The 23038-nt window shown below is 37.7% G+C and overlaps 1 protein-coding gene across 1 annotated transcript in view; it reads right to left on the minus strand.

The window, feature by feature from the left end:
* The window catches only part of MAN1A1 (mannosidase alpha class 1A member 1), a 106595-nt gene extending 85422 nt beyond the window's left edge, over positions 1 to 21173 (minus strand). Inside the window, exons 1-3 of the mRNA XM_014312053.2 lie at positions 21043 to 21173; positions 15695 to 15828; positions 6327 to 6442 (exon numbers count right to left, since the gene is read on the minus strand). Coding sequence (XP_014167528.1) covers positions 6327 to 6442; positions 15695 to 15828; positions 21043 to 21173 — 381 coding nt within the window. The remainder of the gene's footprint in view (positions 1 to 6326; positions 6443 to 15694; positions 15829 to 21042) is intronic.
* Between the last annotated feature and the right edge of the window lie 1865 nt (positions 21174 to 23038).

The raw sequence follows: 23038 nt of genomic DNA on the forward strand, positions 1-23038 counted from the left end.
GAATGCCATCTGGTTTCCTTGATTAATTTCTAAAGATGAAATTATTTTGACATGGACGTACAACATCCTTTACACTGCTGGTTAGACATATAACACCAAAGTTATGTTAAAATTGCTTTTTATGTAGAAGAAAACCAATAGCTCAGAAACACTCAAGATTCTGGAGAAAATTAGAGATATAACTAGGAAACCTATTGTACTAACTCCTTTTAAAGAAAGGGAGAGTGACAATGCCTTAGCAAGACACATCTTCAAAAAGCAACAAATATAACCAAATGGGGAGGGGGCAGGCAGAATAAAGTGCCAAGACTTATATTAGTTAGCCTGTGTTACTCTGCATTTCTATTTTATTTGCAAATCTATGACAGGGCCAATTTGATCTCAGCTGCGTCTCACCACTCAACTTCCCTCACCCTTCCCTAAAACAGAGGATTAAGACTACAACTGATAAACTACTGAGGCTTCAAACAGCTGTTATATTGAATTTAATATTGAAAACATTGTTCAGACAACAAACAACTGTCAACTGGGCTGTCCTGAAGGCCTTTTCCCATTGAACTCCTCCAGCTTCCCAAAAATCAGTATTCATATCCTTCTGGATAATTTCCTAATGCATCTCATTCCTGATAATCTTCTTTTTCACAATTCACAGACCAAGGCCACAACGATTTCCATCAGTATTTTCTCATGGGAAGTCACCCTCCCTTATAAACACAACATTTAAAATGCAGTACTATTTTATTTATCCACCTGGCACTCACCAGCAGCACTAGTTACATGTTCTGTCATTCACAATTCAGCTGGAGGAAATACTGTGTGCTCTTTACACAGATGAATGTATTCCCAATGAACAATTCACCTTAATTTACATTTGATAAAGAGTTTACTCGGTTAGTTTTTATAAAGATAACAAAAAATAATGTCACAAATCCTAACATATCATTTGTTTATGTCTTCTCTATTGCAAAGATTCCTTCCAAAACTTTCTTTCCTTTGGTTCTCCTGTTCTTGTATCATCAAGAGTGTATAGAACTTCAGCCACCTCCTCTGCATTTCCATCTACTGCTCCTGTGTAGAAGGAATATAGCAAATCCCCCACCATGCACACACACCATGGCAAGCAGCCCATACCCTGCAGTGTAACAAGCTGTGCAAGAGAACACCAGGGAGCCTGTACTGAACAATGCTGAGTAATGTATATAATTCTAGACTAAAAAGTGGACACAAAGGGCCCACATTTCCTGTGAAATGAGATGAACTCGTAATTATTATTACTATTAAATAATAATATTCCCCTGTCGAAGCACAAAGGTTGGGAGCAGCAACAAATCCTAGCATTTTCAAGCAGCCCAGGAATTACAATAGAGTCAAGGATAGTACTACAATAGCTCACTTTCAACTATTGTAATTAAACAAGATTTTAATTACCTGCAATTGTGGGGGAAAAAAGTTTCATTCATATTCCACAAATGAAATTTACTGGCAGCTTGCTAAAATATTCAGTTCCAAAAGACATGGGAAATAATCTTAGCAACCTTTTTATCACAAGTGTCAAAGCCTGGTTATTGCATAACATATTATTTAACCTTGCTGAAGTCCTTGCATGGCAAACTGCAAGATCTTCAACAGGCACAAAAATAAAGTGCTACTGAAGGCATTAATAAACTCTAGCAGCAAAAGAACTGTGTTTAGCAATGAATTTGCAGTATCTCCTTTTAGCCCATCAAAACTGGTTCTTACACATAATTAAAACAAAATCAAGTCACTTTGAAGTCTGGCATTTAGAGTGTACTAATAAGTTATGTGGCAAACTAGTAATCAAATAATCCCACAAACTAAAGAACCATTTTCACCTGCTGGCTTTCTTAAGATTTCTCTCTGACCCATGACTTTCTTTTTTGAAATGGAAAAGCTGTTCCAAATAGTTGCATCAGGAAACTTTCTAATTTTCTCACTTGAAGAGGAAAAATACCAAGAATAAAGAGCCAAAAAACTATAATGTTGCAAGTTAGAACATTAGGTTGTGGACTGTAAAATACAAGTCAATCATAATACCTACAGTTTCAGTTTGAGAATAGTAGGATTTAGATTTGTAAGTGCTGAAGTTTGAAATAAGCAAACTGAAGTCTGGAAGTTTGTTCTGTTACTGACTGCCACACCACAGATACAACTGAGTCAATGATAAATGCTGGAAGCCTTATTTATGCAAAGAATATTTGCTATTCTGAGGCCTTGAAAAGGGGGTATGCCAGTCTATACATGACTGGAGAAAAAAACCCCATAACTTCAAGTTTCTCCACTTTCACCAGTTCTTTTCCAGTTCTCAAATAATAGACATGTCACTCACAAAACTTCTAGGTTGCATGAAGCTGCTAACCAAACCTCTTTGAAAGACACTCAGATTTGCCGAGCTAAGCACAAAGATGAAAGTCAGAAGTTGTAAGTTAGCCTTCAAGCTTCAAGAGTGGCATATAAAATCAGATACAGTGACTGACCAATACTTAAGAGTATTGGTAGGACACAAGACAGAGGGCACCCTCACCTTCTTCCTCATTTCCTTCTCTTTATGCAGTTCCTCAATTCATTAGTACCTGTCTTTGAGAGCAAATAATGAAATGCCCTTCATACTTCCCCAATTTCCCTCTTATCTGAACAAGTGCATGGCTTTCTGCTCCATACCTTGCTCCTATTCTGATCCTGTCTGGCTACACTTCCATCAGACAGCTGGTCAGCTGGTCACAGTGTGAATTCAAACGCTGTCCCATGAATGATTTGATTGCCAGCACCTTCTGGTCTTGGTGTGGGCCCCTGTTCCAGGCAACGCCCAGACATGCTTTAGGACACCATGTAGACCAAGGACGGCTCCCAGTAGGCAGTGCAGGCAAGACTGCCCTTTTGCACAGAGGAGTTTAGCAGGGCTGAGGAGGAAGGGGATGGATCACTTGGTCACTCATCCTAAAGATACTGGGGTGTGTTTGGGCATGGATGCAGAGCACCATTGATCCAATACTTGACAACTCCCAAACCCTCACTGCTGTACCATGTGGCTCAGCTCCTGCACCACTACTCCTGCACCTGACCCCTTCATTTGCCTCATCAGGATCTCTTTTCCACTCTCTCTCTTCCCAAGCATGTATTCAATGATATTTGGCTCTTGGACTTCAGAGACCAATAGCTTTTTCCTCCCCAGTGTGAAGCAGAAGCGGGGTGGTGCTACAGAAACTCTTTCAGAAAGCTCTTGTGTGTGTGTGCAGCTTCTGAAACAAATAAGAAAAAATAAGATCAGAGGAGCAGGCAGCATGCATAGTTGCAGCTAGGAAACAGCCAAGCTCCCTAAAAATCCCATGAAAGACTGGTTCCCTTTTCCTGCCTTGTAACCTGCTGATACAGAGCCCAGCCCAGCTGCTGCAGCCTTGGTCTGTGCACTGTGAAGGGGTGTGTGGACAGCAGCCTGTGTGGGAAGGTCAGAACAAAGCCTTGGCTATATTAATTAGAAGAGCAAAGATGAATCCCCCAGAGAGATGAAGTGATCTAACAGAGAACAGGGCACATATCCATCGTGCTACTAAAGCTAAGACCTTGGATTTAGCCACTGCAAATGTCATCTCTTTCCAAAAGTACATCTGCATCTCTTATAATATTGACAGAATCAGAAAATGCAACACAATTCCTGAAGGAATGGCTCAGTTTAGCTCAAACTTCTGCAAGGTTTCAAATTTAAAAAAAAAAGTCAGCAGTGACATAAAAAAGCTCCAAGCATTGCAATGTGGATATCTCAGTTATAAAATCCCAGGGTTACCAGCTGTAGCTTTAATGAAAATAGCCACTGACAAACATACCCACTGACAAGCTTACTAAAACGCACAAGTTTGCCAACAAAGGTGCTGCTGACTTAACTAGAGTTTTCCCTCAAAATCAAAACCTATCTTCAGAAAGGTAAAGAAGAGCAACCCTGACATCTAATTCATTGAACTGCGAGATTGAAATCTAATGCATAAAGAGACGTTGCCATTTCCAATTAAGTCATCTTTATTCCATAAATCCTTTCATGTGAATAAACTAATGCCTCCTTTAAAAAGTGACACCAGGCAACTTTCATGATCAGGTGTTGAGAGTGGTATGAGTGCTGGCCAAATAGTTTGGTGAATATCTTCTGGAGTTTGTAAAATTTTCCTACATCCAGCTGCATTGAGAGAGAACATAAGGAGTAAAAATTCTGCTACAGAATACAGTTACAGCAGTTTTTGTAAAGAACATCTTAAAGAAAATTTAAGATTTGAAAGACATGGTTCTAAGAATAAATGAAGAGAAAAACATATTCTACTTATGGAAATAGAGGGGAAATATGCTGATTAAGCAGTCCCTGCCCAGGAAATGATCAGAAGCATCAAAGACAAGTTTATACTACTCAGAAGAAGTAACTCTTAAGGACATGTGAGTCAGTTATTCCAAATAAATCACTTTCATGGGACAAAAATTTCTAAAACAGAAGCAAGTAATAGTGTACATAATATTTTTGTAGAATATGTCATGTAAGGTCTGATACATGATAAACGCTTAAACACAAAAGAGAACTGCTGTTCTTTAAACTGTAAGATATAAATACAAAATGGCATTTGAATCTAAAATCTATACTTAAAGTGGAAAACTAAACAAAAGTGCAAGTTCAGTAGCTTCCAACAATCCAGCCACTAAACAAATGGACATCCATTATTAAATTTGACATCGCAGTTATTTATTTTAATTTCCTTGTTCCAGTTTGGGAAAATTCATCTACTCACTGCTGATGCCGATGTAAAATTCAATTACATATGATTATGAAGTATTATGAAAATAATTTTGTGAGGTGTTGAACTCCAGGCTGCTATTTACAGGAATATCAGTAACAATATACTGTTAGTGACGCACGTCAGTGTTATCTGTGAAGCTGCTTTGGTAAATCTGCTTGACTCCTGCATTGAACAACTAATGGAATATGAAATTTCTGACGTTTTCTTACTGAGAAAAAAACAGGTGCATTAAAAAGAGGAAATGTAGGCAATACTATCTAAAAGTTTCCAGTACCAAATATATCAAGATATTTTCATGTTAATAATGTAAATCACTCTACAAAGCTTTACAATGTTCCTCCAAGTAGAGCTCAGCTCATCCTTTTAAGTGGAGTTTGTTATTTTCTGTTGTCTTATCCTGGTTTTTAAACATCTTGATAATACTAAGCTAATAAGACAGGAATCTAGTATTACAAAAATACCTTTAGGGAAAAAAATTCTAATGCACAAAATAAAATTAGTGTGTCATTCAGGCTTCTGACACTACACAGGAGCACTGTTTAATATCCTCTATTTACATTATAAATGTAAATATAAATGCATACTAAATTACTGCTTATATAAACTATGTTAGATCCACTCTTATTAACTTCTTCTTAAAAGGATAATTAATTTTCAAGCACAGAAGAGACCCTAATTAAACCTGACTTTTGCATAACTTATTAGAAAGAGTACTTTGTTTTCAGAAAGTGTTTCTAACATTAAGCATGTCAACTACAAGAGCTTTCAAGTGCTCAGTGTACTGTGCTTACTTTATTACACTGATCAGAGGTGCTTCATCAGCTCTCTGCACCCAACAATAAATCCTCTGGCCCAAAAAAGAAAAAACCCAAAAGGAAAAAAAAAAATCAAACCCAGGACTTTGCCATTTAATTGAAGAGGTTCCTACTTGTTCAAGGCCTTTCTAGAATAAAAATTTAATAATTAACTTTGCCCTCAGCTGCACATTTGCCACTTAATAGAGTGATTTGTACATGCAGCTGTGAGGACCTGATGCTTCCTAAGACTAAAGCAATTAAGTTCTGCCAATAGTTCAGCCTAACTCATGATATTCAACTTTAGTGGAGTAGACAAAGGAACCTAAGTAGTATGTATGGCATGTACCTTTCAATAAACACAACTAAAATCTATAGATTTCATAAAGGGAAAATGTAAAAGGTTCGCATAATGAAAAAATTAATGCTTGAAGGGTCCCAATTCTTCTATCCAGAAAAGCTGAAAAGGCTGGTTTTTACTTTATAATGGCAAATACTCTATTTCCTTTTTCCTTCCTCCAGTCCAGCTCATTGCCTTCCATCTACCTAAATCTCTCTGATTGAAAAAGAGCATATAAGCAGAGCAGTAGATTTCCTGTCTTCCAGCTTCCTGCTTTGTTTTATCTATCAATAATCTAAATTCTTTAGCCTTGCATTATGCTTATAATACCAAGAACCCAGTCCTCAGTTGGCCCCTGGAGACTAAACAGAGCATTAAAAGTTAATCAGCAATGCTCCTTACCACATTGAAATCCAAGTTTTTTTCAACCCATTCCTTGGCTTCCTTGAACTCCTCTTTCATTTCCATGATGTATAGTGTATCAAGGGCATCCACGATTGTTGCTCCTTGTATGTTACCTGAAATACATGAAGAGCCAGTGATTTACTTTCCAACAGAAGACTTTTCAGTTAGATCTAATTAATTTAAATTAATTCTAATTTCAAAATCCAATTTCAATTAATCCAATTAAAAACTGGGTGCATAAGCATTCAAGTGGTAACTAGTAATTCACAGCCCTTACTTTGATTCCCATGCCACAACACAACATCATAATATTTAAGTATTTCTTCCACTAATGAACTTTTGAAGAACTGCTCTAATGCACCGTATTTTCAGCCATATTTTTGCATTTTAAACCACTGACAGAACAGTTCACCGTAAAATGACACAAAACCCAGTAAATCTTGGTAATTGAGAAATTTCTGTTTCTTCCAGTTTGGAATGAAAACAATCAGCTGCTTTTTTGTTTTTATACTCAAAAATATACATGAAGCTTTAAGAAGCTGGTGAGTACTGATCCCATTTTAGTTAGGAAAGCCCTTTAAGAAGTACAGTCTGCACAAGATAGCACTGGGGGAGGCAAAGGCAAACTTGCACACATGGATTTGTCAGCTCAGGAAGGGCTGCAAGTTACTGGTTTTCAGAGCTTAGCACTGGTGGTCTGCAAAAATGGCACCCTTCTACCTCTGTTACAGAGATGGGCAAGAGCTAGCCTTGACCTAACAGGGCAAGATGAAATATCATCAGTATGTTGGCTTTGGAATGGATTAAATGTTCATCATCCTGTATTGAAAGGTTAATGTGGATGGTTGGGTTCAAGAAAACACAGTCACTCAAAACACTTTTCCATGCTTACTCCAAATTCATCTTGACCTTTTCGAAAATACCATTTTTGTCTTGGAAGAGTTTCAATTCTTATTTATGGGATAATGTCGAAAATTCAATTTTGACCACTCTACTAAGACTTTCATTTCCTAACTTGGCTCCCGCAGTTTTCATAATGAAAGGAAGACCATGTTATATTTTAGAGAAGACTCTGATACAGAGAGAAACATTTAGAATTAGAAAATAATTTAGGTTGCAACCAACAGAGAAAGTCATTATGTCCAATCCCTGTCTCCCTCAGCAGGGCTAATGAGTCAGGTGAATAGCTGACTACTCATTCTGGAATTGATTGTACCATGGGAATAACAAGATAGTAGCTACAACTAATTAAGGAACTTGATTATTCTCTTGTCTCTGAAATACCTGATGAAAAAGTAAACTTAATTTTATAAACTTATCAAATATCAGAATTCAATTTTTCATATTTAAGAAAGAAAGCTACTCTATCAGTCAATTCTTGTGTTCACTGTCATCATGGATTTCTGCTTCCACATGAAACAGAGAGGTGATTGGAGAGCTCTATATAGCAGGATTAACGTAATCTCCTTAAATTAAGGTTCCAGGTAGAAACTAATTTTCCATTTCCACCATCTTAAACAAAATAATATTTGAGGTTGTTACAACAGCTATTTGGTACATTTAACAGAATGAGATACTTTCTCTCTTTTAGCAGCTGTTTACACCACCCATTTTTGGAACGTCACTTTCCTACTCTGAAGGAAGGAATCTCTACATTTTCCCCCAGATATTCCACTAATAAAACTGCAGCCGGCTTTGGTAAGAAAAACATAATATCCTCCAAGAGCTTATTTGGAACTTGGCTGCCCTTCTCTAATATTAAAGGAAAAGTATTCCTTTAAACTTGGCTAAGCAACTCATATTTTTCCTGAGCTTATGAGAAAGTGAGAGTGGAAAACTGCTGGAGGACATCTGCTCAAGATCACTACCTCAAAAGCTCTGGAGATGTCTGGTAACTCCATACAACAAAAGCAGTTCCTAGTGAACCTTTACAACTGAGCTCTACTTACAGAAAAACCATCTATAACCTGATTTGCTTCAGTGGATTGTGATAGGCTCACCATGGCAAAGACATTCTTTGTGATAATCCCCTTGTAATACAACTAACACCACCACTAAACAGTTAAGCTTTCAATTTTAAGGATTAGTACTTGAGCTGCAACCCACTACTAAGTCAGAAGAAAAAGAGGAGAAAATAAAAAGAAAACTTATTGAGAAATCACCCTCGGAGTCACCTACTTATTATGATTTTTTTCCCCTGAATCTGGCATATGTGGCCTGCTTAGAGCACAGATTGAAAAAAATGCTAGAACCTCAAGCAGATCTTACTTTATTTGAAAATATTTCTGCTATTATTCTGAAGGCTCCAGAAAACTGAACAGAACAATTAATGTGACACTTAGTCAAGTTTGTCTCAAACAGCTGTGCTTCCAAGTTCTCGATAAAAGACAAAAGGGCCTGCTTAGAGCACAGATTGAAAAAAATGCTAGAACCTCAAGCAGATCTTACTTTATTTGAAAATATTTCTGCTATTATTCTGAAGGCTCCAGAAAACTGAACAGAACAATTAATGTGACACTTAGTCAAGTTTGTCTCAAACAGCTGTGCTTCCAAGTTCTTGATAAAAGAGAAAAGAACAGAGAAAGAGTCAGTTTAGAGGCCAGAATTATGACTTGTGAACAACTGCATTTACTCTAGGTCAGCCAACAGAATAACTTAAACTTGAGAGTAGTATGGAAATTGTGATGTTGAACAGGTCATTAACAACCAGTCAGACAAACCAGTGGTAGGGTTGGGGGAAGGAGTGCAAAGAAATTAAATGAGCATTCCTTATTATGGGATAAGACCAAACATTTCACAAGCCTATATAAGCTATGCTTCTCAAAGCACAGCACATAAATTATTAAATACGGTTATCACTGTTGTTCGTTCCTACACAACATTCCCAAGGAATTACACAGCAGGCATGGTCTACAAGAAGCAAAGATTATTGCTAGGCAATTACAGTACACACTCATGACGCAGAATATTTGGACAAGAGGACTGTTTTCCTATACACCTATAGTACTGCTACAGATTTGACTAACTTTGTGTTACAGAGTGCGAGGCAAGTTGCAGTCACAGTGGTAGAGTTTCAGAGTTGCCCTAGGCAGGAGGAAGATATCACAAAAAATACTTGGACAAAATTCACAGACCTCAGGTAAATAGATATATTTTGCAGATAACTAAATATATATACTCAAAGTAGAGAAAATGAACTTGAAACTCATAAAACATAAACTCAAAGGGAGTAATTTTGATGACAAAAGAGATAACCAGACATACAAGCCTACCAAAACAAAGAATTATTAGTGTCAACCAACACCTCCAGACCATGTACTCACATATACTCCATTTTACTTCTGTTGTTAACCCTTTACTTTTATCACTCCTCTTTACTAACAGCATCATTTACTCCAAGGGATTAATAGAGAACACATAAAATAGCCTACTATTAACTGAGAAGAATGCAAAAGAAATCAGTCAACATGAAATTTTCAGTAAACTATTGAGAAACATCGACAGAACTTCCTTTCCAGTTCAACACTTAAAATCTTAAGCAATGATCTGGAAAAAAAAACCAAACAAAAAAGAGCATGTTGCTAACAAAATTTGTGGACTATTAACCACAACAGCTTATTAAAAGCACAGGTAGCCTATATCTCCTCTGGGTAATGCACAGTCAGCCCATTTAAACTGCATGCTTTTTAATATCCAACAGTGCCAGTGTACGTGCGTGCAAATAAAAGAAGAGATTACATTAGAGAATGCAGTAGCATCTCAGGACTGGGCAGCAAGAGCAGAATAAGAAGAGTAATCAGAGGATGAGTAACTTTGCATGAGTTTCCAGGATGCCACTGCCGGGAGAACTGCTCTGGATGTGAGTGACAACCTTATTAGCACAGCTCTGTGACTGAGCTTATATGGCCATATGGCTTAAAACCACACCTGGCTTATGGCCAAACCCTTTGGAGTGTGTGCCAAAATAAGTTCTCACTTGTCTAGCCCAGGCTTTTAGATATGGCCAGAAATAGAATACTTCAGAATCAATGCATGTTGGTGCACTTAATAGCTTAAAATTTCCTCCCATTCCTTGGACACCAAGCTTGGCATTTGAGAATACATACAGGTTTGACTAAAGCAACATTTTGATTTGTGCTGGAGGTTTCTTGGAGCGTTGCTTCAAAAGCTGACTCATATCTTAGAACAGTGTTTTCCTTTATTTAAAGTTCACTGAAAAGGTTCCTATGCAATATCATTAGCAATTTAAAGTGTCAAGAGTGATTAATTATTAAAGTGTGCTATGCCAAAACATGAAACTCTTGACTCAAGTACTGGCAAACCCTCAGCAATATTAACACTTTTAATTTCAGTGACTATTCACACCTGGTAAGAGAGGGGAATGAAAAATTAATTCCATTAATTCTAACAAATCTAGTTTTTCATATGTGTAACATTAAACAATATAGTGATATTTCTAGAATGCTCTTCCAAATCTCCAGTATTTTATACATCTGTGCATTTTGGAGCCAGCTCTGGTGTCTTTGAATTTGATAAAGTTTAAATATTTTTTCCTTCGTTGCTTATCTCTGTGCTTCCTGCAGAAGTCTTTGGCATCCACCACGCTTCTGGCACCGTGCAGCTCAGCTACATGTTTTGTTATGAGCCACCTTCTTTTGTCTGAACCTGCTGCCTAGTAATTTGCTATCTCCACCCCTTCCTTACAAAGGATATCACTCCCCACAAGGAACAATAAATCCTTGTTCATCCCATCTATGCCACTTTTTATGGACCCCCACGTATTGTTCTGGAAAGCTGTCAAGCTTTACTACTTACTGTGAGCTCAAGTCTGCCCATTCTGTGTTTTAACTCAGAACTATATCTCTCGTTTCACTAAGAGCCAGTTTAAATTAGGAACATTGTCTATTTCTAAGTGCTATTATCGCCTGTTGGGAAATCCTTCTGGGTTTGTGGAACTGTTTGCAGCCATTGTCAAAGCTACCCCAAATAACTTATTTGCACTGCCAAATTTCACTCTGGTCATTTGATTTTTCAGCGTTGGGATGAGTAATTTGAGAGTGTGGCCTCAGCAGTAACAGATTCCTGAGAGAGGCCAGTAATAAGCCTGAAAAATGTATTTTAGAAATCTAAAACGACAATACACTTGTCATTGTTGTGCAACATGACCTCCTCTCAAAAATGCTGTGTTGAGTAAGTCATCCACATATCTGCTAATGTTATTCTTTATACAAGTTAATTTAGTTGAGATAGATGTCAGCCTTGCTTCCACCACATACCAAAACACAAAATTTCAAGGAATACAGCAGGAAGAGTGAAGACAAACAAGACTGGGGTGGGGGAAAGATTTTCAGTCCTTTCAATTTAAATGAATATATTGTTTAAACACGTGCACAATTAATTGCCTAGGCTATATTAATAGACTTAGAGTTTGAAAAGACACATTGCTATACACTGCCAAGACAGTTTTGGATATAAATTTTGGCAGGCTTTAAAAATATTCATACACCTCAACACTCCATAAAAGAAATGACAAAAAACAGTTCAAAGTGGGAGGAGCAGGATCTTACTAAATTATAGTACTTTGGGGTTTGCAGATTGAGAGTATTTATTAAATGCCTCCCTTTTTGCCTCCAGCAAAGGTCCCTTTTCACTTGCAGAGATTAATTATACTATGCCTACAAGTTATAATATCAAACTGGCAATACTGCATATGAAACACAGCTTCAGATAATTAAAAAAGCCCTTTAGTTACAGTCATTTAAGTGCAGCAAACACTTCTAGAAAGAGTTCTCTGCTAGTACAGCAACACTCATTAGTTTTAAAATTAGTTCAGAAGGCTTAGAGAGGAATAGCTCCTAGTTTGAGGGGCTGGTGGTAGAGCACTATGAAAAAAAGCAAAATTGTGATTTTGCCACTTTAGCAATAGGAAGGTAGATTAATAAATCTCTGCTTTAGCTAACCTTGTTAATGGTAACCTGAAACATAAAGGTTAAAGAATTAAAAAATAACAGCACTTTCTCATGGCCTGCTTTCTACTAGGAATAGTGAGAAAAGAATTAGTACTCATGGAAGAAGTCATACCAGGAGATATGTTTTGCTAATGGACTGATATGGTGCAAACAGATGCTGAGCTATTCCAATTTATTTGATCAATCTAGAAACAGTTGTACACTTCCTGTAATTAAACCAATAAGAATATTTCTGTCTTTTCAAATAGCTGCTACAACATGGTAAAACTCAGCAAGTACAAAGGAAATAAAAACATTGCATGAGCATGCTGAAAAGACATTGCCAATGGTCAGAGGCATGTATGTGGCAGTGGCTTCAAGGAGAAATCTTTCAGTGTTTCTCTAAAAGTATATTATTCTTGGTATGCACATGTGAGAGAAAGCACCTTCTGCTCATAACATAAATATATCTACAGTCTGCCAGTCTAAAGACTTTCTCAGCTTATCACATACACCCTTACACACACACTGCCTGCAGAATACCAGCACGACCAAGGCAGTTCCTTGATTTCACAATTTGTTTTCGTGGCCTGAGTTTAGGACAAAATAAGTAATTTCCAAGTTCAGCAAGAAGTCTTCAGCTACAGATTAGCTCTACTACTAGTAATTTAGCACTAGTACAAGGTGCTAAAGCAAGGTTCTTTTCCTTCCCCCAAAATTAGAACCACCATTTGTCCCTATCCTTTCTCCTATCAACACCCCGATGGCCATTTTCCTCTTCTCCTAGCCCTGGTATAGCGTCTGTATTTCATGATGTTATTTCCTAAGCCACATCCATGTGTAATTACACCTCTCAAAAGCCATCTTATTTTTGTCCTTCTGAGAAACACAGCATGACAGCTATGACTTGCCTTCAAGACACAGCAGTCATTATAATCTACCTGCAAAATGGAGATTGAAAGGAGCCATGCATTTATACTTCCAAAAAAAAGCTTAGAAGCAGTATAATTTGAAAACAATTCTCCCCTTGTGTGTCAGGAGAGCTGTATTGTAACTTTTACAATATAAAGCACCACACAGCACTGGACTCTTCTGTTCCTCACAGTGAGATGTAAAAGTATCCCATAACAGCCACTCCTAGTATATGCAAAGCAATGTAAATGTAGCAATTAATTCAAAGGAGGAGAAGTGCTTCATTAGGCATCAAACAGTGCCTAATGACATGTATTATGTTTTACTGATACCAAGATGATTCGAAACTTGCATTTTTAAAACAATTGAGACCTGGCAGCAAGAAGAAAAGTCAGTCTTGGCAAATTGGAGATAGTTATGATGGATGACAGTGAACTGAAGGTCTTACTTGATTTCTGAAGGTTGGGAGGAAATTCACAGGACACAGAGTTGAAGGTAACCTATTCTCCACTAATACAACTCAGAATTACCTTAAATTAGTCAACCATTTGCAATTTTTAAAATATTTTTTAAAAATAAGAAACAAGCAAGATAAGGAAACTTGTCCATTCTTTCATGAAGGAAAGAAACCCAACACACAAACAGATCACTATTTTATTGTTTTATGAAAAAGGTGGCATTTGTTGAATTCAAACATGAAGGTAGAGATCAGATCTAATAAATCTGAGGACTTACAGAAACAAGGTTTTGTTTGTAAAGAACAAAAGGGAGTTATAGATTTGGGCAAGAGTGAGGCAGACCTGCTTGCAGATATGCTGCTCTTTGGCATTCTGTAAAGCAATTCCGCAGAAAGGGACCTCATGGTTATTTTGATTTGCACCAAGATCAATAAGATTGAAGGCATTTCTAAGGAAAACTCCTCAGCAATAAGATCATATACCAGATGACCATGCTGAGAAACTGATCTGCATTTAGACTGACTCTGCCTCTTACTCCTTTAATTACAGTTTTATTTTTCAATTCAACACTTGTCCTGTTTCACAGAGAATTGTGCCTGAAGTGACTTAAACTTATGCAACATCCACAGAACTCCTACTTAAGAATTTCACAAGTCAATACATCTACAGCTTGTTCTGCAAATCCATGCAATATTATCATTAACTCAAACATTAAAAATGTATATACCACTTCTGATTTGAAAGGAAACTACATTAAGCATTTTAACTTTCAAGAAATCTTATGACATTTTGCTGTACTGCAAGAAAACAGAATTCCATCAAATAGTTCCTCAAACATATTAAACCACACAACTATCATTCTCCTGAAAACAATAAATAATTTTCATTTTTAGAGAAGAGAAGGAAACAAATACATGATGACTCAGCCTTGAAGTTAGCTCAAATTACTCTGGTTTCAAGAACTCAAAAAGAAGTCCAATAACTAACTAGGTAATAATTATTTATTTACATTTTTGATATTACCTTGGTGTAGCCAAACAGAGCAGCAAGATCAAGTAGATGTTGTATTTTCCAACTTATTTCTGTAATCACAACTGCTGTCTCTAAGCAACCTCCAAATATAGTTGGGGATTTGATAAGTGCTCTATTTAGGCTGTTTTAGGAAATGTTTCCACTTCAAGCTATCTTTTGCAAACATTCAACAAAGTAAGTTCCTGTTAAAATCAAAATAATGTATTGATTTTGTCTCAGCTATAGAAATTAGTAATTTTTTCAGCTTTCTGTTTTGAAAACAAGCTATTTGAATAGAAAAATTGGTGTCAAACAGTTTAATTCTTTATTTTTCTACAAAACTGAAGATAATGACCGTTCATAGGACTGTATTTATGCTTCCTCAGAATGCTGTTTCTCCTCAGTCACAAGTCCCACTTGGACACCGAGGAATTCTTACCTCATTACACCGGATTTCTACAGTGTGCCTCTCCTACTAGAACTTTTCAGTCCCATATTTGTTCTACACTGATAACAACTTGTGCTTTATTTAACATCTCCTGTACAATATTTAGAGGTGCAAACAACAGTTATATTAATGAAAAAGAAAGCTTGATAAGGGGGTCTGGTACAAATTAACAAATTCCTAAGAACTGCACACAGCTTTAGCTACCTTCATGAGTGTAGAGAGTATTGTTTGTTCCTTGTATAGGATTTCTCCTCTTCTCCACCCCCTTCCCCTTAGTTCCCTGCTTATTGAATGTGGCATCAATGACTTCCATAGTAAATGTTTAAGACAGGACAGTATTTATTGCAGCAAAACTGTATTTTTATCATGCAACAATGCCATGCTCCATTTATTCTCATTCAGACACTAATCTATAGAAGTCACAGAAAGCACCTACATTTACTGTTACTTTTTACACATAACAGAAGCAAGAAACATCAGGCTGGATGACAGGGAGCAGCAAGAAAACACATTTATCACTTATAAGCTTTTCAGCTGATTTACCGTTCTATGCTAACGTCACTAAGCACAAAAATACACTGTACTCACCAAATAAATTGCTCGAATGTCCTTGCTTAGATACGGGTTTCAGTTCATTTAATCCCCATGCGTAACGCTTATAATTATCCCAGGCTACAATAAACAATAACAGTGGCACTGTTTTCCGGGTGGCAGTGGGATGGCTGCCATAAGAATTACACAACTGTCCTCTCCACTTTTGTTACCTGCAAGCTTATGGTCAAGACACATTCAAAAATAATTAATTTTTAGGACGGAAATTTATTGCGTCATATATATCAATTCAATTGAGATTTTATTTCCCTTAAGCATACATCTTAGAAACTGAGGGAAGTAACATTTTTAAAGAAGGTTTTCCCCCTAGAACCTTTAGATTCTTTAAGGTGAACATAAAGCTTACAGTAGTTTTCAGATTCTGGCAGAGACCTGCTTGCATACAACGAGCTGGTTCAGACTCAGCACAGCTAGTAACAATAGAAGGATGGTAAAGTGGGCCGGCAGAACACCTAGAAAATGTTTTGAGTTTTTCACAATACAATCTTTTATGACTATAAATGCATCTGTAGCTACTTTCACATGTCATTTTGCACAAAGAAATGAAAACTTTTACAACTGAACATATCACCACTCTATCACATTTTGCACGAGAAGAGGTACACCACAGATAAATACTGCTTTGGGAAACAGCCTTGCAGAGCCCAGCACAGCAGTGCTGTGGTAAGAGCAGGGGGCATCCACACCGAAGTCAGGGGAGTGGGTTGACTCAGGAATAGCTCACACTCTCCACCACCATCACCAGACATATCTGGTGTGATCTGTCCTTTTTCAGAGTGCATTTCCAGGAGCCCACATGCCCCTCCCCAAACATGTGGTGAGAAGAATGCACACAGCTCTGCAGGCCTGGTGACAAACCACTGCCACTCCAGCAGGTCCAACACCTCCCCTTGGCAACCACCAGTTTTAACACCTGCTCAGGAATAGTCTCTTTTAAAGGTCACCACAAGCAGCCTTACTTTATGTAACAGAAAGAAAGATTTTGCCACCTTGCTGCTTTTCCTCCCCTCTTCCACAAGGCAGAGTAGTGCTGGGAATGCCAGAGGTCATCTTCTAGACAAAAAGTGACAATTTCAGACCTTTTCAGAGATACTGCTTCAGGCTGTCAGATGACAACACTGCTCTGTCCTTGCTTTCAGATTTCTTCTTGAGGCCTTGTGTGTCAAGGATAATTTTGTTAAATAACAGTTATAATCCTAAATTTAAAAGCAGCAGCCTTGGGACATGCTGATAATAGTAATCCTGCACTTTCTCCTTTCCTCTTTCCTTTGCTCAAATCTCAGAGAAATTATGTCAATTAAAAATCTGCATTAAGCCACACTATAACAAATGACAACAGATTTTTTAGAATACTGCCATACTTGTGAGAATAAACATTTCTCCACTATTAATGGGGAAAAAAATGCACATCTATCCTGCAGGAAAATTCACAGATGTTAATCTACACTACAGGTCCAGCTTTACAAATACAAAAATTGGCAATGGCAGTTAATATGTGAGCATTTTCAAGAAAAAGATTAGCCTGGTGTCAGATCTCAACTGAAAGGCAGCAAGTCAGAGGCCCTGTGGAAATGGTCTCAGGCCATGGATAGCAGTGATATGCTGGATGGAATTGCTGCCATCCATGGCTTGAGACCAGCAGGAGCTGTTTCCATTGCTTGACTTCACTGGCTTAGGAGCTCTCCCAAGATGGGGCTTTTTGTCTCAAAGCAGAACTGGTAATAGGCAGCCAATTGGCAGGCTTTATGACTATGGGGCCTTCTCAATCCCTGGTACAAGGATCAAGACTGCATGAAACCAATCATTTCTCCACAGCATATTTTCTAATTTACCAGTTGAAATTTTCTGGTAATTTTGCCTGTTGTACAAGAAAGACTTATTCTACCCTGCCATCATATCCCAGATCTGCAAGCTCAGCTTTAGATATCAACACACAATTCTCAGAGATTTCAGGAGGCTAAATCCTAAGCTTTGTCAAAGCTTATTTTCTCATGCAATCACATCAGAATCTTTTCATTTGCTTAATCTTAATCAGGGCACACCACTCAAAAGGTTTTCTTTTTTTTAATAAACTAAACTTGTAATTAAGTGGCCTGAATCAAAGGGCCTAAAGATGTAGTATTATAACAACATTATAATTGCTCAAGCCATTACTGACATTGTCCTTCCCTTTTTCCCTCCTTTTTCTCCTAGCATATCTATGCTCCTTCTCGTGCATAAGAAATGCAGTGGTCATCTATTCCCAAACCAAGTCAGTTCAGGAACCAGAAACTTTTGCAAGTGATATTCTTGTTTTGAGAATAATTTTTGTCTTTTCTGATTGCCCAAGTCAGATTGTTGCCAGTCTCAGAGTTACCAAGATGGAAAGGCAGGAACAGCTCCAGACTGGTTCAGTCCAGCCACAACAGTCACCAAGTGTGTGATGCTACAAGATGTTCCAGATGTAATCACTTGCCTTTAGTTTTCCCCCATGGACTGACACTTCAATGATATTATATCATAAATGTATGTGTGATTTGGTAGCAGAAACCACTCTGATTACCCTATAGGTCACCAACCCCTAGCCAGTAAGACAACCCAGGAAGATAACCCAGACAGTAGACCACCACCTTCTAATAATATTTATTATTGTATGCCAATGAACACCAGATGGGTTGTTGGGTTTTTTTGACAAAAATTTCCTCCCATTCTGCTAACTACTCAGGTACACTTATCTAATTGCTTCCTAGGAAATTACAACATGTGGATTCCACAAGCCAAGCAGACATGAAAAAAACAAGAACAAAACCCCCTAAACAAACAAACAACAAACCAAAAAGCACTGCTTTTCCTAAACTTAAGGAAATATTCCAATACAAAAAACCCTACCAGAATTTACTGAGCAGATCAAATTCATCTCTTTTGGCTAATCAAAGTGTTCTTTAGAACTCTTCCAGAAAGCCTAGATTTAGACAAAGCCATTGAGGTTAGTGAGTAAATTTACTCCTAAGAAAGGACATCCTTGCTTAGACATTTGGAGATTTATGGTCATACATTGAAAGCAAAAGGCAGCTCCAAAAGCAGTCAGTGAGCCCTCTAGTGTTTCAAAAGAAACCAGTCATTCCAACCAGACACAACCGTGAATGGCTCTTTACAAAAAAGTTATTAGCTCGTAGTGTTACTGTGTTACTGGGCAAAGAGCCTGCAGACACAGCAGCCAAAGAACCCTACCTTAATCAACACTACCTTGCTACACAAGCGACCTTGGGCATCTAACCTATCAAGAAGTCTCAATTTCTAGGATTCAGTACGTCAGAAATACTCTACAGTCTTTCCCTTCTGTGGAAATTACAAAACCATATTAAGTTTCTCGCTACATTAACTTCCTCTCTGTAAATAGCTTCATTTTCTATGTAAGAACAAAAAGGTTCTAAAATACTGAGGAGCAATTTTAATAGACCCAGCTTACCAAGGTAATTCTTTGCTTAGGCAAAGCTCCTAGCACTGGTACTTCGGAAATTAATTTTAACAGTTTTTTTTGAGAAATCCATCTATCTTTGCAGTCTTCACCTTTTTGTTTGCACAGGATATCACCAAATCATTATCTCCTGATTTTTTTTTTATTTTTTGATAATTCACAAAGTCTTTTGATCATATCTCTGACTACTTGTACAAGTGCTCTTGATCACTTGAAATTTCTAAAGATCACAGTTTCTGAGAACATCTGGTATATCAACACAACATTACTGATGATGTTAAAAAGAGAAATTCCCAGTGAGGGAGCAGGTTGCACAGGATTTTGTCCAGGCAGGTTTTGAATATCTCTAGAGAAGGAGAATGCACAACCAGCAGCTTGTTCCAGTGCTCTGACACTCTCAATGTAGAGATGTTTTTTCCTCACATTTAGATGGGACTTCCTGTGTTTCTCTTTGTGCCCAGTCTGCCACTTATCTTGTTGCTGGGCACCACTGAAAAGCTTGACCCCGTCTTGACTTTAAGATATTTGTATGCATTGATAAAATCCCATCTCAGCTGTCTCTTCTTCAGGTTCAACAGGCCCTTAGCCTCCCCTCATAGCAGAGAGATGCTTCAGTCCCTCATCATCTTCATAGCCTTTTGCTAGACACTCTCCAGTAACTCTTTGTCTTTCTTGAACTGGTGAGCCCAGAAAGGTTCATTGAACCTCAAACTCTAGAACAGACTGACAGCTCTTTCCCCGAGAAAGCAGAAATAAAACCCTCTCCTACAAACATAATATTGGCCAACTAAAAGATGATGATAATGCACTCCCATTTGTTGGTATTTTAGTTACTGTCATCTTTCAAAGCACTCTAACACAACACCTAGAGAGGACACGTAAGTCACTTGAAATTTGCAAAATACAGCTCTATTCAAACATTGACAGAAAACAACAGCGATGCTGAATCAGCACAGTAAGAGTGGTATTTAGATGGAAAACCTTGCAGTACCAGGTGGAGTGAAAATAATAACTTAATAAGGTTTATTTTTAGCAGTTACATATAAGTGGGGGAGATGCAAAAGAGGATTTCAGGAAAAGAATTAAAGCACCTTTTAGAACTGGGATATTAAAGGAGAAAAAGGATTAATTGCATGAAATAGTACCATCCTGACCTTCAACAGTGCCTTTTAAATCTTGCCAAGACAGAGGAGGAAGGCAGAAGACTAAGGTAACTGAAAGTTCAAGAAATGAAGAGACCAAAAAACCCAAACAACTCCCTCCCAAATCAAACCTCCCCCCACAAAAACCCTCTGAAGAAAATGTAACAGTTTATATAGTCTCTATGAACTCCCATCCCTGGCTTAAATAATATTTTCTTTCTCAGTTTACACTGATCTTTCTACACTTTTAAGTTATTCTCACCTTTTAAACTCCTTACTAGAACTACATGTTCACTCAGGCTACTCTCCCTGCATCTTCTCTCCTGGCTGCTGGAACTAAAACATCATTTTTCCACAGTATCAGCAAGGGTAAGGAAGTCCCTAAAATTAGTGAGAAACCTCAACAGGCATTCCACTTGAACTTTCCTCCTGAACAAATCAACTTGCATGGCTGAGGGCTGTTCTGGGTCTGGCTGGGATGGAGTTAGCATCCATCACTGCAGCCCATATGGTGTTTTGAACTGGTGCCTGAAATAATGCTGATAACACAACAGTGTTTTGGCTGTTGCTGAACAGCACTTGTAAAACAGCAAGGCTTTCTCTTTTTCCAGCTCCTGCCCCTTTTCCACTCCTCCTGAGAGGGAGAATGGAGGAGGTGGCTGTAATGTTAAGCGGGGAGACAGCTGGGAGAGCTGACTCCAGTTGGTCAAGGGGTTATTTCCTACCATGTTAACATCACGTTCAGCAACAAAAAGCGGGGCAGAGGAAGAAAGAGCATTTTTCCAAAGTGCCTGCTGTTCAGCGACTGGGCGTCAGTCTGACTGTGGGATGATATGAGTGATTGCCTTTGCGCCATTTGTCCCTGTCCCCTCCTTCTTTCGCCTAATAAATGGGCTTTATCTTGACCCACCAGTTCTCTGGCTTTCATTCTTCCTGTTCCCTCCTGCAGCCCACCTGGGCCAGCAGCTGTGTGGATGCTTGGCTGCTGGCCCTGTGACCCACCACGGTGTCTCGTCAGCGCAGGAAGTTTGTGACCACAACTCAACCTTCCGGTTTTTTCGCTCCGATGAAATGTTCCATCAACATTAGCAAAATCTCAAGCTTTAGAAAGCCTTATATTCTTACTTTCTGTTCCCATTACTGTTAACCAACAAGCTAACTATTCTGTAAACTATTCTGCATAACCTGTACACAGCCACTGAGAACCAAATTGCAGCACAGCAGAAAAAAACATTATAAGAATTTATTATTGGCAAACGCAATACTGCCTTTGAAATTATTGCCATCAATTAGGATTTCCCTATGACAAGCTGTATGATCCACCTTCAGCTGATTCACTATCACTTTCAAAAAGTTATGCTGGTTATATGAAAGCTTTGGTTAATATGCTCTTACTGAATCTACTGATTACCACAGTGAGCAATTTTTGCAAATACACAGCCTTTGTTTCTTTAGTTATCAAAAGTATTACATTTGTGTTTCTCCATCTTCACAATGTTATTTAGTGTAACATTGCACTTTAAAGAAATACAAGTTATTAACTGAGTTTATTGAGCTTCTCTTGAACAATATGCAACTAGAAAACCTAAAGTAATAGGTTAATTTTCTCTTTATCTCAATACATAATGCTTTTTCTAGGATTAGTAAGCACAACTATATTGCAAATCCATTTGACATTTTCCCTTGTTTCTGAGCATGATCTTTGTTACCTTTGTCAATATTCACTGTTATTGCTTTGGTAGTGCTTTAAAACTTTAATTTCAGTATTTTCTTGCAGTTCTGCACGCAATCCCAACATTCTAATGTCTTTTCCATCTGGAAATGTTTTGATCACTAGTAACTACCTTGATATTTTTTTTTAAAGTAATTTTTATCAGTATTCACAGTGTGTTCAGACTTGCTCTATAGTGGAAATTCTAGGTAAAGATGTAAGGTGTTCTACTGTAGTTACTTCTTCACTGATTAGTTCATAACCTTATCTAAGCAAACATGCAGATCTGACTAACAGTGATACACGTCTGCTTTAGGCTCTTTCAGTTACTCTGTCTACTGTTATGCTGGACTGCTGACAGAATTCACTATAAGCAACTTCCCATAAAACGAAAACTTAAAGTTAACTTTTTAACTGAACACCAAGGTTCACTAGAAAATGAGTAAAAACTGCTTTATATTCAGATCACTGTTTTCTGTACGTAGAATTGTGTCTTGAGATTATTTGCAAACTAAAAATTAGCAATTATAGTTGAATTTTATTTTAAGCCATTTTCTGTTACTATTTCTTATCTCAGATACAAAGCCCAAGAAATAATCTCAAATGTATAAAGGTTCATCTCAGTTGATACTGTTTATTTTTTTTTCTCTTGAATCTGACAGAAATGACAGACTCCCTTTCTCTATTGGCAACAGAAAACTGTTTTTTTCCTTCGAGACATGTAAAATAAATCCTGTCACTATGAATCTTCATATAAATAATCACTTCTTATCTGTCAGCATGAAGATTACTGCAAATCAGGAGCTTGACAGATTTTTGGTGTTTATAACCTCATTTCCTAGTGGTATCATGCTGAGTTAAAAGCAAACCACACAGTGTCAATGTTTGTGCAACAGGCACCGCCGAAGTGTCACCATTTCTAATTTAGCAGGTGGATGATAACCATGCTCTGAAGCCCTGGCAGGCTGGAGGAGTTCCCGTGAGTGCTTCCTGATGGGACTTCCACCCAG

The sequence above is a fragment of the Geospiza fortis genome, unplaced genomic scaffold (genome assembly GCF_000277835.1).
Source record: "Geospiza fortis unplaced genomic scaffold, GeoFor_1.0 scaffold98, whole genome shotgun sequence".
In the NCBI taxonomy this organism is placed as follows: domain Eukaryota; kingdom Metazoa; phylum Chordata; class Aves; order Passeriformes; family Thraupidae; genus Geospiza; species Geospiza fortis.